The following is a 13,587-nucleotide window of genomic DNA, read 5'->3' on the forward strand; positions in this document are numbered from 1 at the left end:
CCAAAAGCCCAAATGCTGAAAGCCCCCCACCCTCAAACCACAACCAAAAAAACCTCCAGTGACAAAACTCCCAAAGCGACACACAAAAAGACATTAAATAAAATAAACTGGCACTAGCTGATCACAAACTCATTCCTTAGTGCTTTTTTCAGTGTTAAATAGTACACATAAAAATTAGAGAACTCTACTTGAAATCACTCATCTCAGTATTCTGAAGGGAGATACCTGAAATTTAAAATCTAGCATGCAAAAACTAAAAAGAGATAAATTAGATATGCACAGCATGGTTCTACACATGGTTCGATGCCTAATCCTCTTAAAATCAGAGGAGCATGAAGTCTTCAGGGAATGCAAAAAATGCCTATAAAAGCTGAAGATAAACCATGCAAAAAATATGAATGTTTACCAGAAATTAAATTGAGCTGAATCTGCCAAATATATACAGAAATTGTGATTCTTTCAAGTGTTCTAAGTAAAGAAGAAAGTGTTTGGAAGGAAGAGCATGGGGCTGTCATAAAGTAAACACTGAGTAGAGATCACAGTACCATTGTACAGCCTAAGAACTGAAAAATTATTATTTCCCCTCAGCGTCTAGCTGAGTGATTACGTAGAACAAAAGCTTAAGTAGACAAGTGAAGCTGAAACAAAAATAAAAGAATTTATATGCATTCAACTATAATTTCTATCCTGAAATTCAAATGCTGGTAGGTCAGCAAGGATATCTAATCAAATTTGGCACAGAACTATTACTACAATTTGATAGCAGCAAGTGTAATCCCCATGTTTAGGAAAGAGAAATGTATATTAAAATTATGAAGTCTACGTATTTATGTCAGTAATGCAAACATTCAGAGCAATCTTTTAAGTAAAGAATAACTAAATACCTGTACATAAATGGGAAATTCATTAAGCTGCAAATGTTGTTTACCATAGATATGCTACACATGCTAACGAATTTTAGAGACAATGGAATTATTACTTAGCAGTTAAAATAGAGAAGATGGCAAAGCATAAAATCTGATGATGGAAGAGTTAATCAAAAGAGAAGAGAAAGCATGGTGAAAGCAGAACTGTTATACCAGAAAGATTTTACAGATGGTGGTTCCTCATCAATCAGCATTAGTATTCACTTCATACAGTCTTTTCAATGTATATATTTCATCATATAATATTACTAAATATTTTTAGTTTCAAAAAATTCATGTCTTGGTGATCTTACTGGGATGCACTGCCAGAACACACAGAGATTAGAAGAGCATAAAAAAGATTACCCTAAATATTGCAATAAAATAAAAGGGATTTAATTTGACAGCATCAAATCACAAACTTTGTCATTCGGGAATAAAAAAAGAAATTCTAGTATATACAGAAGCTATTATAAATGAAACTATCTGGAAGACCACCTGTGTGTTCTATGTGATTAAAAACACCAACATAAACAAACAAAAAAAAACCTATTAGCAGACATTGTGATGTGTCAGTTAGAAACATCAAACAGAACAGCACAGATGACTTCCACACAAAGGAAATTGACATTCTAGATTACAATGAAGTAAAATAAAATTAAAATGGAGGATCGTGAAAGGATGCAGAGGTTATCTGGAAGGCTAAAGATGAGAACTTTGATACACCAAAATGTATCCTCTGGAAGATAAGCAAATGGGATTAGCATCTCCTTTAATCCCAGATTTTTAAGGTGACTGGCAATGTGGCTCTAAAATATATGTTGTTCATGAATAAATACAACATTTCAAAATTTCAAATCACTAAATCCAAGCAGAAGTAGGAGCCACAACTTCTTGTAAAATCTTAAACATGTTATGCACAGATCATAAGTGACTTGGCCTGTAAGAACAAAGGACTGGGATCTTTGATGTCAACAATGTCCTCAAATCTTAAGTTTCAGCTTTTAGCACTGCCGTTTTTTAAATGAATTGCTAACTTTAAGAACACTAAATGTTCAACTTTCTAATAGCACATGAACCTGGGTACACTGCACAATCAAATGGAGAAACTCTTATTATTTATTATACAACTGAGGAAAAACAGAGCTTGTGTTTAACAGCTTGGATTGCCAACTACTGTCACATAGATGTTACTGCACATGCTGCATGTGTGTGTGGTTCCTTGCACAACAACAATCAAAAACTATGGATCAGAGTTATTTTTAGTTACACCTAGTACCAAAATGTTATAATTGACTTCACTGCTGTCCAATAAATGAGACAATGCAGTTTATGGTTTTGACTTACTCTGTCTTTTTCAAATTCAACCACTTCTGTTTCCCATTCCAGAGAATCTGTGTCTATGGCTGAGTCATGGGAACTATGGGCCATCAATTGACGGAACCTGGCTTCCTTTTCCAACTGATTCTCCATCTTCTCTCTAGACAAAGAAAATGTTTACAGACAGAGACAACCCTTTTAAATAAACTGATTCATGTTATTGTTGTGAGATACAATAACTGCCACAATAACTAAAAACATAGGCAATGTTTCCACATGCAATATCATGGATACCTGCTACCCACAGCTATAACATATGGTTCACTTGCAAACACAGCTAACAAACCAGAGTTTTCATCACAAACATTCAAACAGTTTATTTCTCTTACTTCAGTTCCTTCAGTTCACGAACGGCATCATTTTTCTGCTTTCTCATATCATCCAGATTGCGAAGAGCTTCAGCCAAGTCACTCACAGCCCGATCTCTTTCCCTCCTTAAATTGTCACACAAAGTCCTTCAAAAAGCAAACAAGATTCAATTTAGTTACTTAAAAACTTACCTAAAGTAACAAACTAGTTGTAACCCTTTACATAGGTAGTGTAAAATTTAAAGGCAGGTTCAGAAGATCTCTAAAAACGTACAAGGAAGGGAAAAGAAATATTAAAAAAAAAATCATATATACTAGATGAAGACAATGGAAACTTCCTTTGTCCCTTTTAAAACGTTGTTTCTATTTATATTTAAACTAGCAAAAGTTTAAATTTGCAGTACGACAGCTAGGGCAGAATTAGGTATGTCATGCCTAAAAGAATGTGTAATTTGTTGGTCCTACAATGCAGTGCTGTTGGGCTCTACGGTATTTACTCAAGACACGTGATGTAATGTATCTTTCGAGGTGTCTTCAAACCTCAGAAAAAAACAAAACAAAACAAAAACCCAAACCCCATCAAAAGCAAGCAAACAAACCCACAAACCCCAAAACCCTAGTATCACTCTGTGATAGCTAATGCAGATGACATGCTAGGAAAATTCAACAAGTGTGAGAATTACATCCACTACACACAAGGTGTTAAAAAGACCATTCATGTACCACACAGCATTCATTTACCGTATACTTTCTCTTTCTGCAACAATCTTATCTCGCTCCTGGAAAGCCCAATCTCTCCTACACTTGGCTACTTCTGCTTCCTGAACAGCTTCCTTTAGTTCTTGTGACATTGCCTCATATTGTTTCCGAAGCATTTCAATTTCTTTGTTTGCTCTTTCTATGTCTAAGGTAGCAGAATCTTGTATCTAGGAAACAAGAAACATAGTTAAGTATTTTAGGCACATTTTGTAGGTAAGCAGGCATAAACAGCTTTTACTACACAAGTTGCCAGATGTAATATTTAATTCTTGTGTTTTCCTGGAAAATGTTCTTTTATCTTAACAGTAACTTCAGAAAAAGAAAAAAAAAAAGAACTAAAAACTGCTGTTAATACATTTCATTCAGTGGCACACAAATTTGTGCAAGTAAAATCTACATGAACAAGAATCCTCACTAAAAAATAACATTCCAAGCTTCTGTGTTGTTCTCTTTAGCAGACAGGAAAAAAAAGCAGGGATGTTTAGAAATCAATCAGATATACTGTTATACATAGTTACAATACAGATCTCCTGCATTTCATTTGTTATTTACCCTGGTACAACCAGACATGCACATTCACATCACAGGTGTTATTCACATAGGTCCCTGAACTCCACAGCAGAGTAAAGGAAGTTGTGATACTAGGCATTCTCATACTACATTATATTTAACCATTTACAGTTAACTGTGGATTGATACCTAGAATTGCACACAAGACAAAAGCATCAGGAAGCCTGCAAAATTTTAAGAATGCTACTATCCACAGAGAGGCATAAATTATCTGAATATCTCAGTACAAATATGAAGATGTACACATTAGAAATTGTACAATTACACTTCAATTAACTTCCTTTGTAAAGTACTAGAAAGAGCTAACATCCTGAGCTGGCCACCAGCATAAACACCCATTATAGAAGGCAACAAGTGTATCAAAAGGTAATAAACAGCCCAGCCACCTGTTCAATCACAATATTTTATTTGCCCTTTTTTCTACAAACGGAAACTTAATATGAAGCATGGTGGTATTTCTTTCAAACAAGAATCTCCATCATTGTATCTCTAAGAGCCTGTGTGTATATATATATATATATATATATTAGAGTGACGTGAAGAACAGTGAGAAGACATCTAATATGTCCAGACCTTCAACTAATTCTTGGAAATTAATGACCTTTTGAAGCTAAGAAAGAGAATGATACGGTGAAGACTTGCAATACCTGCCGGGCTTGATAATATTCCCTTAGTAGATGGTCTCTCTGGATGATAGCTTCTGTTCTCTCTTTCCTGGCAACATCTCTTTCTTCCTTCACTGTCTCTATATCCTTGCAAGCTTGGTCAAGTTCCTTCTGGGCCTCAGCTTTGTCCTTCACTTCATGACAGTATTTTTCCAGCAACTCATTCCTTTCACAAATTGCTCTATCTCTTTCCACTAGAGCAGAGTTTAGCTCCTAAAACAAGATACATTGTTTGCAGTAAGTTAAGTACAGAAGGAAATAGTTAAACTTCCCAGCTGGATACACACCGATGCCTAAAAAGCCTCGAGAGTTTATGAGCATTGTTGTGAAAAACCAGAGCAGAACAGGACTGTGCTTGCATTACATACAAGTAAGTACCAGCAAAAGAATATTAAATGTGGTATTAAAGATATCACACCATCACGGTCATATTAGCACAATGCTATGCCAAAGGTAAGCAAGAATCTGAGAGCACTCACAGATCTGAGAAACCTAAATGAACCATGATTACTAACCAGTCAGACTTGGTGTTTTGTTTCACATGTTGGCTTTTTCTTTGGTTGGTTGGTTTTGTCATTGGTTTTTTGGTTTGGGTTGGGTTTCTCTTAACAAAAAGGCTTTAAATACAGCAAAGGATAAGAATACATTACAAGTATTTTTTAAGCAACTGCATCCATTTTAGAGTACTGAAATAATTTAGACAACCCAGCCACATCTTATAGCTCTAAAGGGATGTTAAAGTCATGTCAGTAAGATACCAACATGCAGATTACAGAATGTTCAAAGTTAAAACCACAGTATGCCATCAAGTAGAACAACAGTACATTCAACTGCAATAATTCAACTACTTCATAATAAAAGTAAATTAAGAAAATGTCCAAATACTTAAGGACAGAAAGACATCATGCCATAAAAATGACTCCTATTTTCCTCTACAGTTGGAAAGGAACTAGCTTGAGTATTTCAAGCATGGATGACAATGGCATGTTACCATACTAACATAATTGTTTTTGAGATACAGCTTCTAATTGAGGCAGGTCAGGCTGTTAAATCAGCTTTGTAACAGCATTACATTTTTTTTTTTAAATTAGAAATTGCTGTAGAGTAACAGACAAGCACTGGCTTCGATGACTCTCTGAACTTTAAACAGATTCGAGAACGTAAATTACTAGAACACTTCTAAGCTTCTCAGCAAGTGCATCTGTTCTTCAGCACCTTTGAAGAGAGAAATCCCTGACCCATCTAGTGATGCAGAAAAGCTTTAGTACTGCAAGTAATGTTTTGCACAGTTTAACGACAATATGTATAAAATGTGCATTCAAATGTGGATAAAACTTACACAAAAATATTAAATCTTTTCCTGCATGCAGCTGAAAGTCATCAAAAATCAAAGCAGAAGAAAAGTCCTTCATCAAACAAGAACTTACACTACTACAAGGTGATTGGAAAAAACACATATTGCCACACTTTATTCCAGCATGCTCGATATAAACTATCTGAATAAGAACAGCCATTGCCTCCAGTGGTCAGCAGTAAAATTTCACCTCTGCCTTTCCTGTGACATTTGCACAAAATTACAACATGACAGCATAGGGCAATGTGCCATTTGGAGCTGACTACAACAGCTTCTGTTTGGAAACATTAGAACGGTTTGGTTTGAAGAATGATTCTGAATTTGTCAAGATTTCTCATGTCTGAAGGAAGTTTCCAAATCTAAATATAACACAATAAGGATAAAATTCAGAATAAAACACAACAATTCTGTTAAACAGAGGAGAAAGCTGAGTACCACTGAGATGAAACATGACATTCTAAATTATTTGCCTGAGCAACAGTTTATGCCAAACAAAAACATGACTGGAGAAAGTAGAGGAGGAAATCTAGAAAATCTAGTCCATAGCCTTGAGTGGCCAGACTCATGAGAACTTAATCCCAAACTATCCCTATGTCAAAATCCTGAGATTTCTTCTATCATCTATGAATGCCAGACTATTAGTACATTTATAATGTAAATTAACCCATTGTATTTGGGCATCTATAACCTATAAAGCTTAAATATCTAACTAGTCACTGACCTCATCAGTAACTGATCACAATACAATGCATAGAAAACATCATCATCTTCATTTCAGTTGCTTTTGCATTTCTTTGGGCACATCAGCACCAGCAAACACAAGCTTCAGGGAAGCAACTACATTTAAACTTATATGAACAGACGGAGCATTGTTTCAATCAGTTAATGGGTACTGTATCTATTTTGGCACTTAAAGCTGCTGTTCCTCATAAGGAAAGCAAAGACCATTAAATTACATTTTGGCAAGCACCAGACCAACCGACAGGATTAATACTACATACACAGGGACATCTTTCTGGATACTACTTCAAGTGAATGTATCACTTGACCAGTAATTTTTTTCAAACCTTTCAAACATTTGCCTTGCCAGACTAGAAAATCCTTTCAGCATCTACTGTATGACACAGGAACATACCTCTGCAAAGGCACAAGAGTCTTAGCTACAGGACAGAAAAAACATGAACAAAAAGAACACTTGCAGTACTTCTATTTTATACCTTTTAGTACATTAGAGAAGCAGTTGTTCCTGCTTTCTGATGGGCCACTTCTGAGAGCAAAGAAAAAAAAATGCAAGTTTATGCCCTGCCATCAACTCGCTCATCAGTACTAGGCTGCTTCTGGTTCTTTTTCAAGCACCCCTTCATGTCCTCCAAATAGAAGGTAACATCCATGTATTTGAAATAATTTCTTGTCCCTTAAAGCTTTTTGGCAGTTATGCAGTGACACAATGACAGATATATCAACTTGGAGAAGAATGACCAATTGTGCCTATTTCCATCATTATTCCTCATTAACAACCTCAGTTCTACTGAAATCAACAGACATTTCTATGGCTTAATGGCTTTGACAAAAAAAAGAACAGGTATGAAAAACATATTTAAACCTCACTAAATTGGCTAAATTACTCAGCTGTCAGTTACACCAGGTTGAAAACTGGGAATTATTAGAAAGAGAAGTTAGTTATTTTTAAAAGCTCTGATGCCATATGTCACAATCCACATTACATCCCTTAACAATGGTGTTACTCAAAGGAAGTTTCACACCTTTTTCCCCCACATTTTTTACTAAAGGGCATTTTGTTCAGATGTAATGCCATGAAAAAAGTAAAATGAAATTTATAGGCAATGGAATAGGTTTGCTTGCATCTATTTCATGCTAAATTAAGTATCTGTAAACCAAAGGCTCAGGTGAATGCATATCAGCCAAAATGAAACAGAGCAGCAAATTGTGTTTTGGAAATATTAATAGCATCATTATAACATGGTTGTGATATAAGCATTTCAAGAACATATTGCTAATAACTACAAAGTTCACTTTCAAGCATGCCTGAGCTGTAGTGAAAAATGCTCAAAATATCCTCTTTAACTTAAAGGCAGAAGAAGGGCAAATGAGTAAGAACATGCATGTCAGCATAGGCTTTGCTTAAGTATTTGAGACTACTTTATCATGTACCGTCTTAAGTCAGAGCAGATAGTATCCCATGGTTCCTGTAGAGGTCAGAAGTTAAAAAAGAATCAATTTTTAGAGCTATACTGTTACAGAGGCATAGAAGGTAACACAGTGAAGGAAGGACTTATTATGAGCAGAAGAGAATTAAGTCTACTGAACAGCAAATTTCAACTGACAGGTACTCTACTCACAGTATCACAGTATCACTTAGGTTGGAAAGGACCTCGAGGATCATCGAGTCCAACCTGACACCGCAGACCCCATGACTAGACCATGGCACCAAGTGCCACGTCCAATCTCCCCTTGAACGCCTCCAGGGTCGATGACTCAACCACCTCCCTGGGCAACCCATTCCAATGCCGAATGACTCGCTCGGTGAAGAACTTCCTCCTCACCTCGAGTCTGAACCTCCCCTGGCGCAGCTTGAGACTGTGTCCCCTTGTTCTGGTGCTGGTTGCCTGGGAGAAGAGGCCAACTCCCTCCTGGCTACAACCACCCTTCAGGTAGTTGTAGAGGGCAATAAGGTCACCCCTGAGCCTCCTCTTCTCCAGGCTAAACAATCCCAGCTCCCTCAGCCTCTCCTCATAGGGCTTGTGTTCAAGGCCTCTCACCAGCCTTGTTGCCCTTCTCTGGACACGCTCAAGTGTCTCAATGTCCTTCTTAAACTGAGGAGCCCAGAACTGGACACAGTACTCAAGGTGCGGCCTAACCAGAGCAGAGTACAGGGGCACTATGACCTCCCTGCTCCTGCTGGCCACACTATTCCTAATGCAGGCCAGAATGCTATTGGCCCTCCTGGCCACCTGAGCACACTGCTGGCTCATATTCAGGTGGCTGTCGATCAGCACACCCAGGTCCCTCTCTGTCTGGGAGCTCTCCAGCCACTCCGACCCCAGCCTATACCTCTGCATGGGATTGCCATAGCCAAAGTGCAGCACTCGGCACTTGGACTTGTTGAAAGCCATCCCATTGGACTCTGCCCATCTTTCCAGTCGGTCGAGGTCCCTCTGCAGAGCCTTTCTACCCTCTAATTGACTAACATCTGCCCCTAACTTTGTGTCATCTGCAAACTTGCTGATGACTGACTCTACCCCTTCATCCAGATCATCAACGAATATGTTGAAGAGGACAGGGCCCAGCACTGATCCCTGGGGGACACCACTGGTGACTGGCCTCCAGCTGGATGCGGCACCGTTCACGACCACTCTCTGGGCCCGGCCCTCCAGCCAGTTCCTAACCCAGCACAGAGTGTAGTGGTCCAATCCACAGGCTGACAGCTTAGTCAGCAGTTTGCTGTGGGGGACGGTGTCAAAGGCCTTGCTGAAGTCTAGGTAGACCACATCCACAGGCCTCCCCACATCCACCAGGCGGGTCACCTGATCATAGAAAGAGATCAGGTTGGAGAGGCAGGATCTGCCCTTCCTGAATCCATGTTGGCTGGACCTGAGCCCTTGGCCATCCTTCAGGTGCGCAGTTATTGCTGCCAGGATAATCTGCTCCATCACTTTCCCTGGCACTGAGGTCAGGCTGACCGGCCTGTAGTTTCCAGGTTCCTCCATCCGACCCTTCTTGTGGATGGGGACCACGTTGGCCAGTTTCCAGTCATCTGGGACCTCACCAGTGAGCCAGGACTGGAGGAAAATGATGGAGAGTGGCCTAGCTAGCACATCTGCCAGCTCTCTCAGCACCCTAGGATGGATCCCATCTGGTCCCATGGACTTGTGGATATCCAAGTGGCTCAGCAGGTCCCGAACTAACTCCTCATGGATTTCCAGGGTATTACTCTGCTCCCCGACCCCAACGCCCAGCTCCGGAGACCACTCGTCCTGAACTCCTGCCTTGCTGTTAAACATTGAGGTAAAGAAGGTGTTCAGGACCTCAGCTTTATCCTCATCCTCAGTAACTGTGTTCCCCTCCAGGTCCACTAGGGAGTTCAGGTTCTTCCTGCCCTTCTTCTTATTGTTAATATATTTATAAAAATGCTTTTTATTATCTTTGACTGAGGTGGCCAGCTTCAGTTCCAGCTGGGCCTTAGCCTCCCTAATTTTATTCCTACATAATCTAACAGCTTCCTTGAACATACCTCGAGAAGCCTTCCCCTCCTTCCAAAGGTGATACAGCCTCCTCTTCCCCCTTAAATCCTCCAGGAGCTGCTTGCTCATCCAGGCTGGTCGCCTTCCCCGCCGGCTTGTCTTCCGGCACATGGGAACCGCCAATTCCTGTGCCTTCAAGAGCTCCTGTTTGAAGTAGGTCCAACCCTCCTGAACCCCTTGGTTCATGAGGGCTGGTACCCAGGGGACTTTGCAGACAAGTTTTTTAAATAGGCTGAAGTTCGCCCTTCGGAAGTCCAAGGTGGAGGTTCTGTTGGTGCTCCTCCCAATCTCCCTGCATAATGAAAACTTCACTATCTCGTGGTCACTGCACCCTAGGCAGCCTCCCACGATCACATCTCCCACCAGCCCTTCCCTATTGCAGAACAGCAGGTCAAGCAGAGCCTGTCCCCTGGTAGGCTCGCTTAACAGCTGTGTCAGGAAGCAGTCCTCCATTCGCTCCAGGAATCTTCTGGACTGCCTCCTCCCTGCTGAATTAAGTTCCCAGCAGATATCTGGGAGGTTGAAGTCACCAACAAGGACAAGAGTCACCAACAAGGACAAGAGTCACCAACAAGGACAAGAGTCACCAACAAGGACAAGTCAAACATAGAAATTTAATAAATTGATAGGAGAAAGGATTGCTATAGGAAAACACCAGCACAAATTCCTCTTTGCAGTGCATTCCTATTTTCCATTAATCAATCACACATTTGTGATTGTTGAATCAACAGTGTGTACTTATTTCATTTCACTACTGTAGCAGGAGGTTAGTACCTGTCTTAAAGCTTCCATCTCTTCACTAGCCACTCGCTTCTCAGAAGAGGTGTTCTTCAGTTTGGACTCTGCAAGCTCCAGCTCTGTTTGAAGCTTATCTACTTCTTTGATTACTTGATCTCTCTCACTCATTATGAGGCGGTATTCATTGAAAACTGAATCCCTTTCTTCCTTGTATTTTTCTGCATCCTTTGTTGCTTTCAGCTGCATTGTTTTGAACCTTGTCACCTCTGACTGCAATCGCTCCATCTCTCTCTGCAACTCTTTGTTTTGTGTTGTGGCATTGCTTAGTTCCTGCTGTACCGATTCAAATCTGAAAGCAAGCAGAAACACCAATAAGAAACCTGCTCCTAGTTTTCCTTTTTCTTACATCAAGGATCAGGCTGGATAACCAAATGTATCCACCGGTTAAATACAATTGCAGAGGACTTCTTAGACAATGTACTTTAAGTGCTGCAAAATACTAGTGACACTTCAAAACACTAGGACGTTTCACTTCAGAGAACCTTTCCAAGGAATTGAAACATAAACATTGTTAGAAATAGTTTAGAATTAAAAGTAAATTTCTAACAAATTGCTCTAAAAGAAATACAGGATGTTTGCATTATTTAATACCACAAGTTTACCTTATGAGATGAGCTCTGCTTATTTTACAAGTTAATTCTTTCTCCTAGCACAGAGTCTCAAACATACTGGAAGAAGGGACGCTAATACAGAAACTGGAAAAAGCAGAACAATTTCCACATCCTCAAACATGCCACAATATTGGTAACAGGTAGGTTAGAGGACAAAAAAACCCCAAACAAACAAGTTTACAGTAAAAATGCAGGCAATAGAACTAAAACTCAGGTAATTCAAACATTACTGTTTGTTTTCATTGGTAGGTCACCCAGCAAAACTAAAAAGCAAAACATCTAAACATTTTTAAAAATTACTTTCAACAGCTAACAGATTTAAAATATGCATTTTATCACTACAACCAATCTAAAAAAAAATCATTAAAAGTTGACATTCATTTATAAGTAGTAACTTCAATATTTATACTGACAAAGCATTCTTAAATTTGTGAACATAAAAGTTGACATTCATTTATAAGTAGTAACTTCAATATTTATACTGACAAAGCATTCTTAAATTTGTGAACATAATTCCACACACAAGTTCAGAATAAGGTTTGAAAAGCAAATTCTCCAATGAACAGAACATAATGGACACTGATTTCCTTACATGTTTTCCCTAAAATGCACAAGTAAACGCCACTCATGTAAACACTGTACTTAACTTCATGGGACTTGCGGAGTTACCCAAATTCCAGGTGCAGACAAAGCCCAGTAGATATTGTTCTCTAACATACTCTCCACTCAAACTTTAAAAATAAAATTTGTTTAATCCAGCAAATTATAGTGCTGTCACCCCAATTTCAAAGATATTCTTGAAAGCTTCAGTGTATTCAGAGTATTTCCACTACTTCACTGAGGCATCTGCCAGCAATTTCAAAACCATCGCCCTACTTGCTTCCATTCAGGAAAATCTCCAGTGTAAGAGACCATTAGGCTGGCAGTACAGAAGATCTGGGATACTAGCATCTGGATTTTTTTTTTTTTCCTTTGCAGAGTTATAAGCATGAAGACACAAAGAATACACTACAGGAGAAGTACAAGGAGGTATCAGAAATTTAAGAGATTATGCCAAAACCCATCACCACATGAGAACATGTGGGACATCTGCAGAGTATTTGGAGGTCTAATCAAAAGCAACATTAGGAAGATACAGGGGAGAGGGGATACTAGTTTTAAAAATTAGTCCCATAATTTATAACCTATTCATCCTCAAACTACAAGTTTGTTAAGTCTTACATTCTGAGAGGTATACACATCTGAAGTAAGTCTTAAAGCTTTTTCAGTAGTCACCCAGAGAAACATGGGTTTGGTTATGAAGAAGGGGTATGAATACAATACAAAAAGATGTTCCTATAAATATGAGCAAGCCCAGAAGAAAGCAAAGTGATTAAAATGCAAACATTCCTGAAATTATATTAATTTAGTTTAATCACTGGTTCACAGGAATATGAGTATCTTCCATTAAATTCTTAACACTAACCTCTTGTCAGTATCAAACCACACACGACCTCTCAAGGAGAGCTAAATGACAAAGCCATATACAAATCGAAAGCTCCTAAATGCATCATCATGGTTGCAGTGTTTCTTGTGGTATACATGAGGCTTTCCCTCACTTTCAGGAATCCAGAGCAATTTAAATTACGTAATTTATTCTATTACTACCCATATTTTCCTGTAAATTGATTAAGATATATCACAACTAAGTACTTGCTATTAATGCTACATACATGCTATTCACGTGTAAATTCTCTATGCTCAATCTCGCCCTTTTTCAAATGCTAAAACTGTATGAATGGGGGGGGGGGGGGGGGGGGTGGTGGAAAACCCAACACTTCTGTGGAAGTTGTGTACTATCTCAAACTTATGTCACTGAATACAAAATCAACACACTTGTGGATGCCCTTTGGAGTCCCTAGGTATATTAACATATATGGTTAATATACATATGCTCAACTGTCTAGGTTTAGTTAAGGAGTGGAGAGAGCTTAAA

The 13,587-nt window shown here is 38.9% G+C and overlaps 1 protein-coding gene across 2 annotated transcripts in view; it reads right to left on the reverse strand.

Moving 5' to 3' along the window:
- Positions 1-13,587, reverse strand: part of DLG5 (discs large MAGUK scaffold protein 5) — a 109,884-nt gene that overhangs the window by 27,524 nt on the left and 68,773 nt on the right. For both annotated transcript variants that reach the window (XM_068139906.1, XM_068139905.1), the window contains exons 7-11: positions 10,978-11,290; positions 4,570-4,800; positions 3,335-3,519; positions 2,615-2,740; positions 2,253-2,385 (exon numbers count right to left, since the gene is read on the reverse strand). In XM_068139906.1, the coding sequence (XP_067996007.1) occupies positions 2,253-2,385; positions 2,615-2,740; positions 3,335-3,519; positions 4,570-4,800; positions 10,978-11,290 (988 nt within the window). The remainder of the gene's footprint in view (positions 1-2,252; positions 2,386-2,614; positions 2,741-3,334; positions 3,520-4,569; positions 4,801-10,977; positions 11,291-13,587) is intronic.

Source organism: Melanerpes formicivorus, unplaced genomic scaffold, assembly GCF_026170545.1.
Source record: "Melanerpes formicivorus ecotype bairdi unplaced genomic scaffold, bMelFor1.0.p_v2 SCAF_6, whole genome shotgun sequence".
NCBI classification, from domain to species: Eukaryota; Metazoa; Chordata; class Aves; order Piciformes; family Picidae; genus Melanerpes; species Melanerpes formicivorus.